The 18422-nt window shown below is 58.8% G+C and overlaps 1 protein-coding gene across 1 annotated transcript in view; it reads left to right on the plus strand.

Annotated features, from left to right (window-relative positions):
• Nucleotides 1–18422, plus strand: part of LOC122154023 (FERM domain-containing protein 6-like) — a 40045-nt gene that overhangs the window by 13815 nt on the left and 7808 nt on the right. The window contains exons 3-7 of the mRNA XM_042799254.1: nt 14230–14413; nt 15174–15264; nt 15558–15637; nt 16443–16519; nt 17214–17406. Of these exons, the coding sequence (XP_042655188.1) occupies nt 14315–14413; nt 15174–15264; nt 15558–15637; nt 16443–16519; nt 17214–17406 (540 nt within the window). The 5' untranslated portion in view covers nt 14230–14314. The remainder of the gene's footprint in view (nt 1–14229; nt 14414–15173; nt 15265–15557; nt 15638–16442; nt 16520–17213; nt 17407–18422) is intronic.

Below are 18422 nucleotides of genomic sequence, written 5' to 3' on the forward strand. Positions count from 1 at the left end.
TGCTGTGGCTGCTTCAAAAAGCAGAGTGATGGCACAAATCCTGCCCGGCGCCGCCGGCACCCTTCTTGTGTGCCAGCCTGGTTTGGTCCAGCCCCAACACCCTGGCGCCATCGTCACTGCTGGTGCTCGTGGGGGATTGTTTTAGGCTGTGACGGCCGCTGTGTCGGTGACCCCGGCGGGGAGCGGTTCCCAGCCCTGGCTCTGGCAGCCGCTGCCTCCAAAGGGGATTTTCACCCCCCCCCCTCCCCATGACGCAGACCCCTGGCAAGGACTGTTTACACCAACCCGTAACCCCTTGGGGTGTAAAAGCCCGGTTAGGTGGTGTCCCCCACCCCTGCCCCTAGATCCTCGAGCACGGTGGGAGGCGGGATGCTCGGGGAGAGCCCATCGTGCCGGTGAGGTGCGAGGGGGCTCTGCTTTGCCCCTGCCTCGCGCCCACCAGCACCGCGTGGGCTCCCGGCCCCTCTTCCCCCGTGGTGTCCGTCTGTCCCCCCCGCCGAGCGGAGCTCTGACCTTGGCTGGGGCCGCTGGGAAGCCCCAGCAGGACAAACAGCACTTCACAGCAGTGGTAAATCATTGATAGATGGGTGAGGGATACATCGGGCCACGGCCGAGCTCCTCGCTGCCTCGGTGCTTTGTCCCTGGGGGGACGGATGGGTGGCCTGGGCTGGCTTTTCCCTGCTGCAATCCTGAAATTTTTACAAAGCACGAGGCCAGAGTCCTGTTTCCCTGGGCGAAGAGGTGCCTGCCTGCACCACCAGCTGCCCACCCTCCCTGGAGGTATGGGTGGCAGCATCCACCTTGCAAAACACGCCTGAAACCCATGCTGGCTAACAGGCAGCTGCGGAGTTTTGCAGCCAGCTGCTTGCCCTGGTTGTTTTAAACCATGCCATGCGAAGAAAAGCATCTCCCCGGCATGCCGGGGCAGCCGCAGGGCATGGTGCTGGGGATGGAGACGATGCTGAGCCCACACTGCCCCATGCGACGGGGCCTTTCGTGTCCTCCCGCCTTGGACTCGGGGCTGGTTTCAATATATTTATGGCTTTGGAACTCCTGCTCCCGGAGTTGACCCTGCGGAGAGGTGAGCCGGCTTCTGCAAGCTCATCACCCGAACCCTCTGGCCACGGGCTGCGACGGAAAGCACGTGGGTGCCGGTGAGCGCCGGGCGGGGAGCTGGCTCACCGGGGGGGTGGGATGCACCTCCCACACCCCCCTCCTCTGCGGGACCCACCGCACCCCAGGCCCTGATGGGTGCCCTGGGCCCCTGCAGGCTTCCACCCCCCCAAATCGCACGAAGCGCGATGGTTTTTTCCGCATGAGGAATCCACGGGGCGGTTTTCCTCCCGCCCCGCCACGCTGCTGTGGGTTCTCGGATGTCTCATAACATTGGGGCTGCCGGCGATCCCCCTGGGGGGGGACTCTTGCTGGGGTTTCTCTCCTGTTTTGGGGGACTGGAGCAGCCCTGAGACGTCTGCCCCTCCATCAGAGGTGATTGGAGTCAGCCGAGCGGCTCTGAAGCCGCCGAGGGAAGCCGGCGAGCAGGCGCACAGCCGGGCTAAAAATATTCCCCTGTTTCTGTGATCTTTCCTCCCCGTCTGCCCCTCCCCACCAGCCGCTGCTTTTCCTGCTTTATAACACTTCCCCACAGGCTTTTCAGCAGCTCGGGCAGGCTGAGAGCAAACCCTGAGATTGACCCCAGGCCCAGAGCCCCAAAAAAACCCTTTAGGGCCCCAGAAAAGGGAACAGATGGAGGAGTGGGGACAGGAAGGGGGGGCCCGGGCTTTTCTACTGGGGGGCTGCAGAGATGCCGAGTGCAGCCTGTGTTTCACCGTGCAAAAAGCAAAGCCAGACCTGCCCCGTTGGCGAGTCCCTGCCCATCTCGCCCCAGGTTTATCGGTAACTTGGTAATAAAACCCAGCTCAGGGTCCGGGGTCGGGCAAGGAGCCGGGGGTCCGGTGGGGGGAGGCGATCCCGCCTTTCCATCCGGCCATCCCGAGGAATCTCACAGGCTCTAATCTCATCCGGCTGCTGTGACTCGATGTTAAAGAGGATCCTGGGTTATAGGCAGCTGTAAATACTGCGGGGTAGATTAGCAGAATATACTGTATCAGCACTACCGGCAGAGCGGCAAGCCGGGGAGGGGGGGGACACACACCTCCCCGCCGGGATGCACGTTTAGATTTTCTTGATGTTTCCAATATTTGTGTATTCAGGCTGGATTTTCTCTCTTTCTGGTCCTGTTTGACTTGGATCTCGCGAAACCCCTTTTTATTTTCGTCCTTGCTGACTTCCCAGGAAAAGAGAGAGGAGAGCGGGGGAAAGAGAGGAGGAGATTTGGGGTCCCAGTTAAATATACTAACGTCCCCAGCCGAAACCTGATGGCAGCACCCCCTCTGAGAGCATCCTCGGGATGGCCGGGGAGCCGGGGGTGGTTCTGCATTGTTGGCATTCCTGCTCCAGCGTGATGGCTGCGTGCCACTGCCGGCCAGGGCCACCCCGCTCCCGGCCACCCCGCGGCTACTGAGCTGGGGTGTCCCCAGGGCCACCCCCTGGGAAGCTCCCCCTTGCCCTGGGGCCAGCTGGGGATGCTTAGCACCATCCAGGGCTGGTTTGTTGGGTACCGGCTTTCCCAGCTTGCTGGCTGTTCAGCTGGGATGGGATTGGGATGGGTGGAGTCGGGGCTTTTGGGGGGGGTCGCTGCCCCAGGGGGTTACACCCAGGCAAACAGCAAAGTGGGGCAGCATCGGGGCAAAACCTCAGAGGAGGGGTCCTGATGTGTGCCCAGGCATTAGTCATAAACTCAATTAAAGCGGCGGCTTGATTATATCTCTGCAAAGTGGGTATTTCTGGCCAAAAATCAGACGGAATTCTCCTAAAGGGCCCCGAAAACACCAGAGGAAGCGCCCGCTCCCCGACGCATGGCTCAGGTCCCTCCGTCCCCGCTGCTCCCGTGCCAGGGAACGGGGGGGACACACGGCTGCTCCCGCCTGGATGAGGAGGGAAGAAGAGCTTCCTTGGAAATCCCCCGTGAAATGCAAGAAACGGAGCAAGGTCCAGCTCCTCGCTGGAGTTTATAGCAACGCGCCGGCTGTTGTGGCGCTGCGCTGGGGTTTCTTTATTTATTTTCTTCCCCTTAAGGGCTGAGAAACCATCCCCAGCCCGAGCACAGCCCTTTCACAGTAGCTGGGCTTTGTTTTCCTATCTGGTCCGGGGAAGTATTTCTAAATCTCAGCTGCAGGCAGAGCTGGAGCCCTGATGCCGTGCCAGGCGTCGTTGAACAGCGGTGACCCCCCCTCTCCATCCCCAAATGCACCCCACAAGACTGCCCTCCCGAAAGCTGAGCATCACAGGCAGACGCTGAGGTCCCCGCGTTGCTGGTCCTGGGTAAATTTTCCTAGCAGGACATCCTAAAAATCACCCGGGTGGATGCTGAGCACCGACAGCAGCACGCCGTGGGTCAGCACAGCCCGGGGGGGGGCACTAATGTCCCCTGTAAGAGGGTCAGCCCTAGAGAAAGGGAGCGAGGTGCTGAGACCCGGATGGATTTATTTGTTACTCTGTTGCTTTGTTTATAATTTTTATCCCATTAGCAAAATCATCGGGAAACTATGTATGAGATAAGAGAGCTCACACGTTTGTGCTACCATCCCTGCCAGTAACAATGCTGTTATTGAAATGCTGGGATGGGAGATACTCGGCTGGTGATAATGCGGGATCACAGTGAACAGCTGCTATTTCCCGTCCTCTTAATATAAATATATCTAGTGCGAGAAAAATCTGTATATTTTATGTGAACAGTATTTTCAGTCATAACCACAACACCTTTTTTTTTTTTTTTTGAGATACGCCTAGCACTGCAATTAGCTCAGTTAAACCTTGTCCAAAAAAAAAAAAAAAAAAAAAAGAGAGAGAAAATAGTTCCATTTATTACATTTTTCCATCTGTGTTTCCGCTTCTTGGGACTTTGAGCAAGATTAATTCCAGAATTGCTAAAGAGAAATGTCACCCGAGTCTTTGGGCTTTTCCTTTCACAATGAGGAGAGGCAGACCGGACACTGGCTTCCATCCATCTTTCCAAGCTCTCCCCACGTCGGAGCCTGGGCCGGCTCACGCCGAGCGTGGCTTTTCCCGGAGACTCTCCTCTGGCCACGGGAGCATCTCGCGTCAACACGAGACACAGCATTTCTCTTAGGCTATATAACAGCATTAGCATACGTGCCATCCACTGTATGTGTTTATATATCGCATTGCTGGTATTCAAGAGCTCTTCCTGCTGCTTTATTTAGCCTCTGCGGCAAGGCAGGCGCTGTGTTACTGTATTTCTGTATTATACGAGGCCGGGGGGGTGCAAGCGATGGGGCCACACTCAGCAGGACTGACTCAACCTCCCCAGCAACACACAGAGCGACGGGACCGTGTCCCACTTGTGCCCTTCCCAACCCCTAAAATGTTTCAGGAGTTGGACTAACTGAGCCGAACGGTAGATCTGCCGCACGCCTGGCCCCTACTTGGCTAAGGCCCTGGGTTATCTGCAGGGGGGGTGGGGGGTGGGGTTGCAGAGTGAATTTTTTTGGGGAAAAAAAAAAAAAAAAAAAAGACATTTCTGGCTGGGGTGGTGGTCCCTGCTCAGCCATGACGCTGCCCGTGCCCTCAGCTGCGTTGGGCACGGGCGGCTTCGTGGGAACTCGGCACGACACAAGCAGGGGCAAGCTGCTGGCTTGAAATGCTCTCCAAATTTCACATGACATGGCTAAGAGCACGAGAGCGAGCCCAAAGCCGAGGGTTTCCCAGCCCTGGCTCTGCCGAAAGCCAGGCTGTTTTTTTCCATGAGGAGAGCAACGCGTTGGATTCCCACTGCCGGTACCGCGCACTCGCATAATGTAATTACCCAGCACGATCTGTTGAGCTGCAAACAGATTTCAGAAATGAGTGTCAGGGTATTCGCAGCAGAGCTGCTCTTTATTTAGGCTTGGGAACAAGGGGCTGTTCTCTCCAGGAGATTCGTAGAGACTGTGGGGGCAGAATCGGCCTCGCAGGTCATCCCGAAAAATGCCTATAGACACTTAAAAGTAAGGAATAAATAACTACTCCCAAAACAAACTCGCCAGATGGCACTTCTGAAGAAGGAGCGGCTCGGAGATGCTTTGCTGCTAATTTATGGTGCTGTTGCTGCTATTCCTGTCCTGGGTCACCTATGGAGGCAGACCCGTGTGTGCATGAGCTCCCTTCCACGCTCCGAGCCCTCACACGGATGAGCCCAACTCACCTTGGATCCGGCTGCCAGGACATGAGTGGGGGCTTTAATAGGAACAGGATTTGGCCCTAATTCTGCTCCTGCCTTAACCCCACTCCTAAATACTTAATATGCCAGTGGCGCAGCTGGGGCTGGGGATACTGGACTGGGTGCAGGGAGTGCTTGGGCTCCCCTCTCCAGGGATGCTCACAGGGGGAAGTGTGAGTCCCTTTCCTGGGAGATGCCCCCCCCCCCCCCCCCTCCCAGGAGGCTGCTCAGCTCCTCTCCCTGGGAATGTTCGGGTGGGTATATCCTCTGGGGGGAAGGCTTGTGTCCCCTCCTCCGAGATGCTCAGGTTCCCCGGGGGGATGCCGAGGTCCCTCCCAGAGCAGGTTCTTGTACCATGTGTCCCGTGTCCCCCCCCCCCCCCCCAAAAGGGAACGCAGAAGCCCCGGGGAGCGGGGCGGGGGTGGGATGCCCGACTTCCCGCTCTTCTCTGGGGCAAATGCTTGCCGGGGCCGGGGGCGGCGGGGGGGGGATTCATGCTTGGGTCCCCTCCCCGAAGCTTCTGGGGTCCCCCTCCTCGGGGCTGCCCGGTCCCCCCCCCCCCCGGGCCGTCCCGGGGCCGGCGCTCAGGCGGGAGGCGGTGCCGGTGCCGCTCGGGGCGGTGCGGCCCGGGAAAGGGGCGGGGGCGGCGGGCTGGGCTGGGCTGGGCTGGGCTGGGCACGGCTCGCCTAGGCTCGGCTCGGCTCGGCTCGGCTCGGCTCGGCTCAGCAAGGCAGGGCTCGGCAGGGCAGCGCGGTCCCCGGAGCCGCAGGTAGGTGCGTGCCCGGCGCCCCCTCGCCGCGCTCCCGGCCCGCTTGAAGCCCGGTTTAACCCGGCTCGGCTCGGTTTAAGGCTCAGCTCCGTGGAGCTACCGAAGGTTCCCGGCCCGGTGAGCCCCCTTTTCTCCCTCCCCCCTCCTCCTCTCCATCCCCGGGACAGCCGCGGGTGGGCCCGGCGTGGGGTGGCGTGGGGCCGGCGCGGCTGCTTGTTGCGCTCGGGGGATGAGTTGGTGCCGGAGAAGTGCGAGAGGCTCCGGCTGCAGGAATGCGAGTCATTTCCTCCGCCCGCCCGCGGGGAGGTGAAGGCGAACAGCGGCCGGGCTGCTCCGCCCGCCCCCGCCACGGCCACGGCCACGGCCACGGCCACGGCCACGGCCCCGCCCGCCCGCCCCTCGCCCGCGGGCTGTGCGCGCCCCGGGGTCACGCTCGCCCGCGGGTCCCCCCTCCTCTGCGGGACCCCTCGCCCCTGGGTCGCACGCACCCGCGGATCCCCTCGCCCCTGGGTCACGCTCACCCACGAGATCCCCTCGTCCCGGGGTCACACTCGGCCACGGGTCCCCTCGCCCCTGGGTCACCCTCAGTCGTGGGTGGGACCCCTTGCCTCTGGGTCACTCTTGCCCACGGGTCCCCTCACCCACAGGACTGCTTGCCCCTGGGTCACACTTGCCCACGGGTCCTCTTGCCTGTGGGACCCCTCACCCCTGGGTCACGCTCACCCACGGATCTCCTTGTCCCTGGGTCACACTCGCCCGTGGTACCCCTTGCTCGTGGGACACACTCACCCACGCATCCCCTTGCCTGTGGGGTGCCTCGTCCCTGGGTCACGCTCATCCACGTGTCTCTTCACCCATGGGTCCCCCTCGCCTGTGGATAAGACTCACCCACACATCCCCTCGCCCATGGGACCCCTTGCTTATGGGTCACGCTCACCCATGGGTCCCTTTGCCCACAGGCCACACTCATCAGTGGGTCTCCTCACCCATGTGTCCCCTCACCCGCGAGTTCTCTTTGTCTGTGGGAGCTCTGTTCCGTGGGTTGCATTCACCCGTGGGTCCCATCATCTGTTGGTCCTCTCACCCATGGGTCCTCTCATCCGTGGATCCTCCCGTTTCTGGGTCACAGTCACCCGTGGGACCCTGTTGTCCCGCTCACGCGTGGGTCACCTGTGGGGGTGCCACAGCTTGGGGTGCAAGCTGGTGCCTGGAGTGGGCTTCTCCCTGTTCCCCACCGGCGATGCGAATCCCCACCACGCTCTGGAAGTGGCGAGGACAAACCCACGGCGGCTCTTAAACCGGGTTTCGATGACATCGTGCCCTCATGGCAGCGAGGAGATCGGGGCTGAGGTTCCCCAGGACCGCGCTTGGTGTTCCCGTGTCCTTTGACTCGCACGTGGGAGTAAGGCAGTGCCGGTCCCTGCCGTGTCCCCAACCCCCCCCCCCCCCCCCCCCACCTCTGCTATCGTCTTGCGGTCCTCAATCGGCTTTTTTGTGCTCGCGGCCGATTCATTTATGCTCATGAGGATGTTTTTCCTCCCCTAAGCCAAATTCTGCTTTTCCAGAGATGTTTTGGCGTGGCGCGGATGGAGCTGGGCATGTGGAGCTTTCCTGCTCTGCTCAATTCCTGGGCTGGTTTCTGTTGGTGTTTTTCCACGGGGCTCGCTCGCCCTCTCTAATTCTTGGATAGAGCAGGGATTAATTCAGGCTCTCTTGCCTGAAAGTGATGTTGTTTCGTTTAAAACTCTCGGTCCTGAAGGCGTATTGGGGTTTGGTTATAGGTACTGGCTTTTTTACTATCGTTTTGTAAAGAGGTTTCTTTTTTTAAACTGGGTTTTTTCAGGCTCTTTAAACCCAGAGTCTGTAAGCAATTATTCCATTACATGAAAGTCAGTACGCTGAAAAAGATTAATTCAGACCAGATGTAAAAATAAATGTGAATTTCAAATTAAGATGATGTCAGCTCCCTCCTGCTAAAAAAAAAAAAAAAAAAAAAAAAAAAAAAGGCAGCCTTTGGACTCCAGATGGAGTACACAAATGATGGTGGTGGTTAAAATATCTGCCTGCTTGTTAATTGAGTTTTATGCTTTTTTTTTTTTTTTTCCCCCCTTGTCTGAAAAGCAGGCTTAGGATATTTTTCAAACCAGAAAAAAAAAAACAAACCCAACCTTTTCCCTGTTGCTGCTGGGGCAGGGAAGTTTATGGAGGCTCTGGTGTAGCCGAGGAGTTGGAGAACCGGCGAGCGGCACTACTGGGGGAAGACAAATTCCCCCCCTGCCCGCTCCCACCCCAGGATTGAAACAAGTGACTTGGTTTGGCTTCGTTTTCCCAGATCTGGAGCTGGAGGCGAGGATGCTTCAGACTGCAACGGGGGCAGGGGGGGACTCTGGATAGTCCAGGAGTGGTTATTGGTGTTTTAGCATAAAATGGAGCTGGTTTTGGGGCTCTCGGCTGTCTGCAGAGCGTGTTGCATCCTCTTTTTGTTGTTTTGTTGTTTGGTTTTTGTTTTTTTTTTTTTCCCTCCCCATGTGCACAGAGTGCTGCACGTTCCCCAGAGTGGGGATGGGTTTGGACGTTGATCCCACGTACGGGAGTGTGGCCGGGAGCGGGGCGATGCAGCTCCCCAAAAGCGCTTTCCTCCGGGTTTGCCCAGGGCCGGAGCATCTTGGAAGGGGTTTATTAAATAAGGGAGGTCGGTGGTTTGGAAACTCGGGGCTGTGCTCGGCGGCGTGGGGATGGTGACACTGGCCCTTAACGGCTGCGTTGTGATCCAGGGATCCCACAGCCAAGGCCTGGGGTAAAATCCCAAGGGATTCAGGGATGCCGCTGCTAGTGTGGGCTGCAGCCTGCCCACGGAGCGGGGAGCAAAGGGGATGCTTCACGTCCACGTGCGTCCTTCGGAGTGATGCCTGCGGTCCCGGGAGCGGCACCTGAGCTCTGGGAGGTTTGGGCTTGTTGCTGGTGACACTGGGGGGATGGCTTATAAAGCCCCCAGGAACACGAAGGGGACGGGATCCAGAGCCAGACCGGGGGAGCTGGGGCGTCCTGAGCACAATCCTCCCCCCCCCAAACCCAGTCTTGGTACAACTGGATGCTCTTAGCAGATACCGCTCTAATCCCAAAGGCTTGGGGTGAAGTTTTCCGGAAGGAAGTTAAATGGAAGGGGCTGGTTCAAGAGCAGAAGAGGGAAGAGGAAGGGCAGGCGCCGTCCCTCCCTCGCTGGAGCCTGTGCCAGGCGAAATGCGTTTCTGCACGCATCCTCGGCGGAGGCTGTGCCGCTTTTATTTATATTTTAGTGCGCCAAAGTAAGGGAATGAAGAGGCCTGGGATGCCATGGGGTGCAGGGGGATGGAAAATCAGCGCTTCCAGGCCGGATTCAGCTCCGTGCATGGCAGAAGGACGGGCAGGGGGGAGCGATTTCCCGAGCTGCCGGGGCTCGGCCCGTGTTTCCCCATGCCCTGATGTGATGTCCCACGGGGCTCGTCCCCAGCGCTGGCTGCGATTGCAGCTGTGACACAAATAGGAGGGGACAGAGAGGCCATTATCCCGTTTTTTGGATGATGCCCTTGGCTTGGCCCTTTGCAGCTGCCCCCGGGTGTCCCCAGCACCCGCGCTGCCCGCTGCTCTTGTCCCATTGCAGCAGCCAAAGGGGAGGAAGAGGAGGAGTGTTGCAGAGGTGGAGGCAGGCGAACTCCTGGGGGAACCTTCCTTGCAGAAGCTTTTTGGATACCTCCAGCCCTCGGGGGCATCTGCTAGGGCCGGTGGGGCTGGTGGGGCTGGCCCCCGGCTGCCCAGGCTGAGTTTCCAGCATCCAAAGAGCTTTTGTGGTGGATGAAGTAATGTAATATTTATAACTGAGTCCTTTTTCCCAGTGAAGGTCTCTTTCATCTGCCTCTCTTCATTAGGAGGAAACTGTTGAGTTCATGAAGAATTGGAGACGATTTTAATTACGGGGCAACCACAAGCAGGAATTAATCTGGCTTTTGGGTTAGTAGGAGCTGCATTAAGTGACGGCCTTAAAACTTGTAATAACAGCTCACGCATACCTGCACCCTGTGATGTGGGGTGAAACTGACTCTAAACTCTTAAAAACAAGAAATTCCTGCCCTGTGAATTCATCTTCCCATCTTGCTCTGCCCTTTGGGCTGCCTCTTGCTGCAGGACAGCCCGTGTCTACGTGTGGGTCCCGTGCCGAATCCCTTCCCTCGCCCTTGTTGGGGCTTGGGAGGGCTGGAACAAAAGCCCGGCAATGGGTTAGGTATCTGATAGGGCAGAATTTTTTTTTTTTTTAAATTGATATTTTGGCAAGGGGAGGGGTGAATTTGGGTGATGGAGAAACGGGCTGGGTCTGTCTGGGGGCTGGGTTGAGCATTCAACACCGTGATGGTGCCACGGGGGTACAAATGTGACCAAACCCATGGGCATAGAGACTCAGCCGCTTCTTTTAAATATAATTAAATACAAGGAGGGGGGAAGAAATGCCACACACGCAAACCAGCCTCTCTTCGCATGCGCAGAAGCTGCTCTCTTGCTTCTTCGGAAGAAAAACCCACCTCAACCAGCAAGTTCAAGCGATGTTAAATCCCCAGTCCTGGAACTGCATCCAAATTTATATTTCCTATGAGAGCCTGGCACGTGGCTCCAGCACCTCCATCTGAACCGGGCCCAGGCTCTGCCTGCCCTCGGCCGTGTTTGCAAGACCCCGTGCTGAATAAATCCCCCGCCGAGTCAGCAGCGACAGCCCGAGCTGCTTTTTCCAAGCCGCGCCGGCCAGCAGGTTTATTGCGTGATGTTTTCTTTACAGCACAGCTTTGCGACGGGGTTTATCCCGTGGAATTGGTACAAGGGAGGGAGACAGTATTCCAGCAGCCTGGGCTGAAAAACACGGCGGATCGAGGAATTTTCTCCACGTAGCCCTGGAGTTACAAGGCGCATAGGGTGTTTGCAAAGCCTTCCTATGGAGTTTTAATGCTCTTTTCCCTATAGCAGGGAAAACACAGCTGGAAGACCTGGATCTCCCAGCGCTGCAGCGGCTGATCCATGCCTGAGTCTTCATTCCCAGTGTTTTTTCCAGCCGGCTTTGCTCTCCGGATGGAAAACCCCTTGCAAAACTGCCTGGGGTGGGGGTTCCCACTCGGGTCGTGGGGTAACCTGTGTCACCCCCACCCCGGTGTGGCCTTCCAGGGGGGCTCTCCCTGCAATCCAGGTTCTTTCCAGCTCGGATCCGGACATGTTCATGCCTCATGTCAGCGCTTGCGCCGGAGCAGAAGCGACTCGGTGCGGGGTCCTGGGGAATCAAAGCTGACATTGTAGGAATGAGCAGCAGATGCTTGGAAAGAATTTGCCGGCGTCTGGCCGAGGCTGCTGGAGGCACATCACCCTGGAAAGGGCTTTTTGTGCCCTCTTGCTAAATCTGCCGCGGCTCCAGCTCGCAGAGGGCTGGCAGAGCCTGGGGGGAAACTCCTGGAGCTGAGCGGGGTCTCGCAAAGCCGCTGGGCACCCCCATAGTGGTTGTCTGATGGGGTGTTATCATTCAGCAGCAGGAGTTGGAGCATTTTCTATGCAAATATCAAAATACATGTGTTTTTTTTTTTTTTCCCCTCCGGTGGTTTGCTTGCTCTCGGAGGTAGGGCCCTGCAGAGCTGCTGCTGGGGGGGAGATGTTTTCTTTGGCTCCGGTGGTGCCGTCCCAACCGGGTTGCCCGATGGCCTGTGCTCCGCTGACACCAGCTCGTGCGCTTTAATCCCCGGTGCTCGGGGACCAAGTCAGGCTGCAGGAGGAGGAGTAAATATATTGACTGACGTGGAGATAAACAGCCCCGGGATGCCAAGAACAGCGTGGAACACTCCCGGGGGGATGCCCTAGCTGGACGGTGGGGCCTGATGCCCAGCCCCTGCCTGGTTGTTGGAGGCAGTGAGGTGATGAGCTGTGACACTGGGGTTTTGGCTGAAGGCTTGGTTTCATTTCCAAGTGCTTTTAAGAAGGTGTTTTCCTCAGGTGTTTCCCGCTGCGAGCAGAGTTTTGGTGCAGAGGCTGTGATGGAGGAGGGACCTGTTCCCAACTGGCTGCTCCAGGCTCATTCCTGCAACAGGGATGCTGTGGGTGTGCGGGGCAGAGAATAACCTCTTGGGGATGGGTTCACCAAGAAATCAAGGGTGGTTTGTGCCTGCGGCTGTAGTTCTGAGCCTGCTGTAATTCTCAGCCGGGTGGGAAGGTGCTCTGGTGCATGCGTGGGGGCTGTGGGAGGGTTTTGGGTGGGTGCGGGATGCGGAGGGTGCTCCGGGACACGGCTGCTTTGCCGGGGATGGGGTGCCCTCCCTGCCGCGGCCGGTGCAAGTCGCTTCACGCCCAGCACGTTGTCGGTGCAGGAGGGCTGGGGCGAGGGTGTTTGCCAAATCCCCTCAGCCCCCTTTTTGTTCACCGCTGTGATTTTTCACGAACCTCGACACCAACCCATCCGCCCCGCTGTTTGCTCCCAGTTGGGATCAGTCATGCCTGGTGCAGGGACGATGCAGGGATGCGATGCACAGGCACAAGGCACAGCTGCAGTGCGCGGCCACGGTGCACGGCTGTGATACGTGGATGCAATGCATGGCCACAGTGCACAGCTGCAATGCACAGATGCAATGCATTGCTGCAGTGCATGGCCACGATGCTCTGATGCAATGCAAAGAGGCAATGCATTGCTGCAGTGCAGGGCCACGATGCTCCGATGCAATGCAAAGAGGCAATGCATTGCTGCAGTGCACGGCCACGATGCTCTGATGCAATGCAAAGAGGCAGTGCATTGCTGCAGTGCACGGCCACGATGCTCTGATGCAATGCAAAGAGGCAATGCATTGCTGCAGTGCACGGCCACGATGCTCCGATGCAATGCAAAGAGGCAATGCATTGCTGCAGTGCACGGCCACGATGCTCCGATGCAATGCAAAGAGGCAATGCATTGCTGCAGTGCACGGCCACGATGCTCTGATGCAATGCAAAGAGGCAATGCATTGCTGCAGTGCGCTGCCACAATGCATGGATGCAATGCATGGCCACGATGCACAGCTGTGATGCAATGCACGGGTGCAATGCACGGCCATGATGCACGGCCGTGGTACATGGATGCAATGCACTGCCACAGTGCACGGGTGCAATGCACGGGTGCAGTGCCTGGCCACAATGCACAAATGCAATGCACAGGTGCAGTGCACGGCCACACTGCACAGCTGCACGGGGCCTTGGTGGTGCAAACCCGGCGTGGTGTGGCGAGAGAGCATCACCCCTGGATTTCCCAACTTCTGCAAAACCCCAGTAACTACCTAACACAAAGTCACCTCAGGGCACTTTTTTCTCTGCTGTACAAATATGCAAGTTAAACTGTTTTGAAGCCAAAGGCATTCTCATGTAAACCAAAGCAAATATTTGGTGAAGAGGGAGACACTATACTGTCCTCCGTGCCAGCATAAATCTATGGGTTAGGAAAAGGGTGAACTATAGAGTTTAAGGATCCTTACTCATGGCGTCGTGGGTGCATTTGTGTCCCTGGGGATGGTCGTGGGGTAAAAAGTGCTTAAGGAATATTTGCTCTTGAAAATAAGGAGTGCCTGGGGTTAGTGCAAGGATGGGTTCACCTGGTACGGATTTAGGTGAATGTTGGGAAAGGGCAAGAGACAGCGATTCCCATCTGCAAATCACTGTTAGTGCTTGGGTTGCTTTACTAAACCACCGTAAAGAGCTGGAGCTGGGGGAGATGATGCTAGAAGGGACGGGGGGGTCCTGCCATGGGACCCCACATCAGCCCCTCGCCTTTTTGCTGCTGACAAAATTTTTGCTTTTTGCCATTCTGCTCCTTTCCAGCGGAGTCGGGTTTGCTTCCCAGCAGATGGACTTTTTTTTTTTTTTTTTTTTTTTTTTTTTTTTTTAAATTATGCCAGGAAAGCCTTTCCTGAGGTTTTTCTGAACCCGAGCTGGGAGAGTAAAACTGCTGGGTCAGGTTTTTTGGGCTCGGCTGTGATCCTGCTCTACCCTAACCGCAGCGCCGGGGTTGGGATGAGGGGTGGTTGTGGTGGGGGTGCACCCGGGGGGTTTTGGGGGACGCCCCGCTTCTGGGGGGACATGGTGCTGGGTGGCAAGGATGTGGGTGTGGGAAGCTGGGGGTGCTGCGCACGGGGCTCAGCTCCCCTTTCGCCCGCAGGGATGGCGCCCGCGGGGACCGAGGCCGCCCCGGCCCGCCGGTGAGGTGCCCCCCCACCCTCCCCGAGCCCTGAGCCCGGACCACGATGAACAAACTGACCTTCCACAACAACAGAGTCATGCAGGACCGCCGCAGCGTTTGCATCTTCCTCCCCAACGACGACTCCCTCAACATCATCATCAACGTAAGGCAGCGCGGGGGCCCGGGGAACCCCCTCGGCACCGACGTTTTCGTCGCACCTGGGTGCATTTGCAGAGCTCGGGTTTTTGCTTCTGGGTGGAATTTTGAGCCTGCCCGCCTCGCCCTGCCAGAGAAATGCACATGAGTTATTCCCCCTGAAGGCTGCAGCAGTGTTGCACGCTCTCCTGCTTCTTCTTGACTCAATGTGCTGCCGGCAGCGCCGTGATTTTGGGCGGGTGACCTGCTGCGTGCCATCCCCAGGGGATGTGGGAATCCTGCCTCCTTTGGTCCTCCACACATCCACCGTGGGTGGCAATGCAGCCTCGTGCACCCCAGCGAATAAACAAGAAGGAGTTTGGCTCTGATTCAGATGTAGTATGGAATATGAAGTTCCCTCACTTCTGATTTTTTTTTTTTTTAATTCACCATCACTCAATATTCTGTTTTCTGTCCCCAAAGCCATCTCCCAGTGCCAGGCTGGTTGCAGCGAGGTCTCCACCACCGCCCGCTGCTCTCGAGCTGCCCCGGGGTCCCCCGTGCATCCCATCCCCGGGAGAGCTCTGGTCCTGCACCCCAGGGTGGGAGCTTGCTTTTGGGGAAATCCATGTTGGCCCTATGGAAAAATAAGCCCCTCAGCCCAGCCTGTCCCCCCCCCCCCCCCCCCGGTCCTGCTTGGGGACCTGGTGTGGGGGTTCGGTGCCTCCTGCCCGGCTCAGCTGGGCACGGATGCAGCGGGGACCACGTGTGGGGTTTATTTTGTACAGGTGAAGATTTTGTGCCACGAGTTACTGGTGCAGGTGTGTGACCTCCTGAGGCTGAAGGACTGTCACCTCTTCGGGCTCAGCGTCATCCAGAGTAAGTCAGGGGCTTGCACCGTGGGTTTTTGTTGCCCGTGGCTGGTTCAGCCTGATGCCACCACGGCTCGGCAAGGCGTGATGCCACCGAGTAGGGTGGGGTGTCTTTGCCCAAAGGTGGGGACAAATTTCCTCAGCCCTTTAGTGGCCTTTCGTTAGGTGATGAGAAGGTTACGGACCACCCCCACCCCCCCCCCCGCCACCCACCGATGGATCAGGGTGGCCCAAGGGCAGGGCTTGGTGGGACGCAAGGGACACGCGGGGGATGCTGATGCCACCCTCTGTCCTGCCCAGACAATGAGCACGTGTACATGGACCTGGCCCAGAAACTCTACAAGTATTGCCCCAAGGAGTGGAAGAAGGAGGCCAGCAAGGTCAGCGGTGAGGTCTTGCATGGAGAGCTGACGGCAGTAAGGCCACCTCTGTCCCCGTCGCAGGTCACTTCCAGGACCCGGGAACGCAGCCGAGGGGCGAGGGGGGGGTGGGGGGTGACGCTTGGCTGTCGGCCAGCGCGGGGATGGGGGGTGGGTGTGTGAAACAAAACCTGGGTGATGCTTGATGGCCATCACCCCGAGTGCCACCGCGCGCACTCACGTGTCTTCCACACTCCCCACCCTGGAGCTGTGGGTTTTTTCCTCCCTTACTTCCTTATACTTCAGGAGAATCTTTAAGGGGTCCCTTCCAGTTTCTAAAATGAAGCGTTTGTTGTTTTTTTTTTTCCCCCCCCCCGTGCAAAACACCTTTTAATTATTTCGTTGCCATGTGCCGAGGGGCGGTTGGTGAGAAGGTTCCCGTGCTGGCACTGACTCGGCACCCAAGATGGGGACTGGTGGGTGATGGACTGGGTGGGAGCGGGACAGCGGCGGTGGGGGGGCTGCAGACCCCTGGGGGGTCTCAAACCCAGCCACCTGCTTCTTCAAATCCAAATCCCCTTCGTGTTTCCTCATACTGGGGGGGGAAAAAAAAAAAAATGGGTGTCAAACTCTAATTCAGGAAAAAAAAAAAAACGCGATGGGTGTTAGCGAGGGAGCCCTTCCCTGTGGCTTTCACCCTGCGGGGGGGGGGAAAGGGGGGGGGTTGTGACTGACCTGGCCCCAGGGCGAGCCGAGGCGAGGGGCTGGGGGCCGGGGCGCGATGCCGGGGTCTCCGCAGGAGCCCTGAATATCTCCTCTGTTTCAGGGGATCGACCAGTTTGGCCCCCCAATGATCATCCACTTCCGCGTGCAGTACTACGTGGAGAACGGCAGGCTGATCAGGTAGGGTGCGCCCCCCACACCCCCCCCTCCATCCCCCCCCCCCCACGGTGGGCACCCACCCGTGGCTGACAGGGGGGTCACCCTGGGGTGCCCCTGGCTCGGGTACCGCTCGCTGGGGCTGCTGCGGGGCGCTGCTCCCCTCCCAAAATCTCATCCCTTCAATTGGGGCTGTTTGTGGCGAGTGGGGGGACGTGGCGATGACAAAGCCTTTGGGGGAGGGCAGGGGGGGGACGTGGCTTTTAGGGTTTTTATCACCATTTAACCCGTGGCACGGCCTGATTTTAATTCACCCTGCGGCCAGGCGGGAGCTTCGGGTCCTGTCGCGGGGCAAAAAGGGGATTTTCAGGGTGTTGGGTGCGTGGGGACACGGTGGCGTCTGCAGCCACGCGGGGATGCTGGCGGGGGGGCCGGGGTGGGGTGCGTTATTCTGTCTGTGGGAGGCCTGGAAGTTTCAACACAGTGAAGCAGCTGCTGTTCTGCACCCCTTAACGGGACACCCCCCACACACACCCCCCCCAGCTTTAAGGAATGGGGGAAAAGGGAGCGAACGCCTCGGCGCTCGGCCCTGCGCTCTCTGTACGAGCTTCCCGCGGGGAGGAAGGTGCCGGGGCTGGCTCCCACCCCCTGGTCTCGGTCACGGGTGGGTGTCCCACCGGCTTCCCTCTGCTCCCCACCCACCCCCCCCTCCCTGCAGCGACCGGACCGCACGCTACTACTACTACTGGCACCTGCGGAAGCAAGTGCTGCACTCGCAGTGCGTGCTGCGCGAGGAGGCTTACTTCCTCCTCACCGCCTTCGCCCTCCAAGCCGACCTGGGCGACTTCAAGCGCAACAAGCACTACGGGAAGTACTTTGAGCCCGAAGCTTATTTCCCCGCCTGGGTAAGCGTGCCGTGACGGGGTGCCCGCTCAAAGCTCGCGTGAAAACCCCCCACGAGGCTGCTTGGAGGCTTCCCGGGCGGCCGGCAGTCCCGCTGCCTCCCTGCCCCTGGCTTAATCCCGGTTATTTATAACCTCTGACAACTGTGGGGCTGCAAATAGATGCGGGCAGGGAGGGTTGGGGGCGGTGTGGTGGCTGGGGCAGCTCGTACAGCTGGTGGGGGTTTCCCTGCATGCTGCGGGGATGCTCGGGGGGGTGGGGGGGGCTTCCCTGTGGGCCATGTGCCATCGCCCCACCGGCATCGTGCGCACCCCCTCGGGCTTTTGGGAACTGGTGTCCTCGGTGCTGGCGGCGGTCACGGGTGTAGGCAGTTCCTGGGGGTAGTCCTGGAGGGAAACTGAGGCAGGGCACGGGGTGACCCCCAGCCCCAGGTCACCTCCGACTGGCAGGCAGGGCGGAGGAGGGAGCGGTCCTGTATGGCACAGCGGTGACACAGGCAGCTCCCGGCTGGGACCCCCACTTCAGCACAGCCCCCCCTTCAGCAGGGAGAGCCCGGGGTACCCAAACCCCAGTTTATTTATTACCAGACAAGTAAATATTAGGGAGGAGCGGTGGGGGGCTGCGCAGCCGCGTGGGATGTGCCCTTGGACCCCAAACAGCTGAACCTCCCCTTACAGTTCCCGGCAGCCGATGCCGGCAAGGTGAAAATTAATAAAAGTGGTGGGCACTGTTGCCCGCTTTCTGGGGTTTGCCCCAAATCTACCAGCTTCTCTTTTTGTTGTACGTGTCGCTGAGGAGTGGTGGCCCCGGGGCTGTGTCCCCGGCCACGCAGGGACCCCGTGCGTGGGTCTCTCTGCCCTGGCACGGGTGTCACCGGTGGCGTGAGCTCCACGGGACAGGCACTGAGAAGTTGTTGGCTGCTGTATCTATTTTATTTTTGCTTGCAGGTCTCTATAATGGAGCGTGTTGCTCCGATTTCCCTTTTCCCTTGAAATCGCCGCTGCCCGGGAGCGCCAGGGCTGGC

Source organism: Tyto alba, unplaced genomic scaffold, assembly GCF_018691265.1.
Source record: "Tyto alba isolate M040663 unplaced genomic scaffold, T.alba_DEE_v4.0 Super-Scaffold_29, whole genome shotgun sequence".
Taxonomy (NCBI): Eukaryota; Metazoa; Chordata; class Aves; order Strigiformes; family Tytonidae; genus Tyto; species Tyto alba.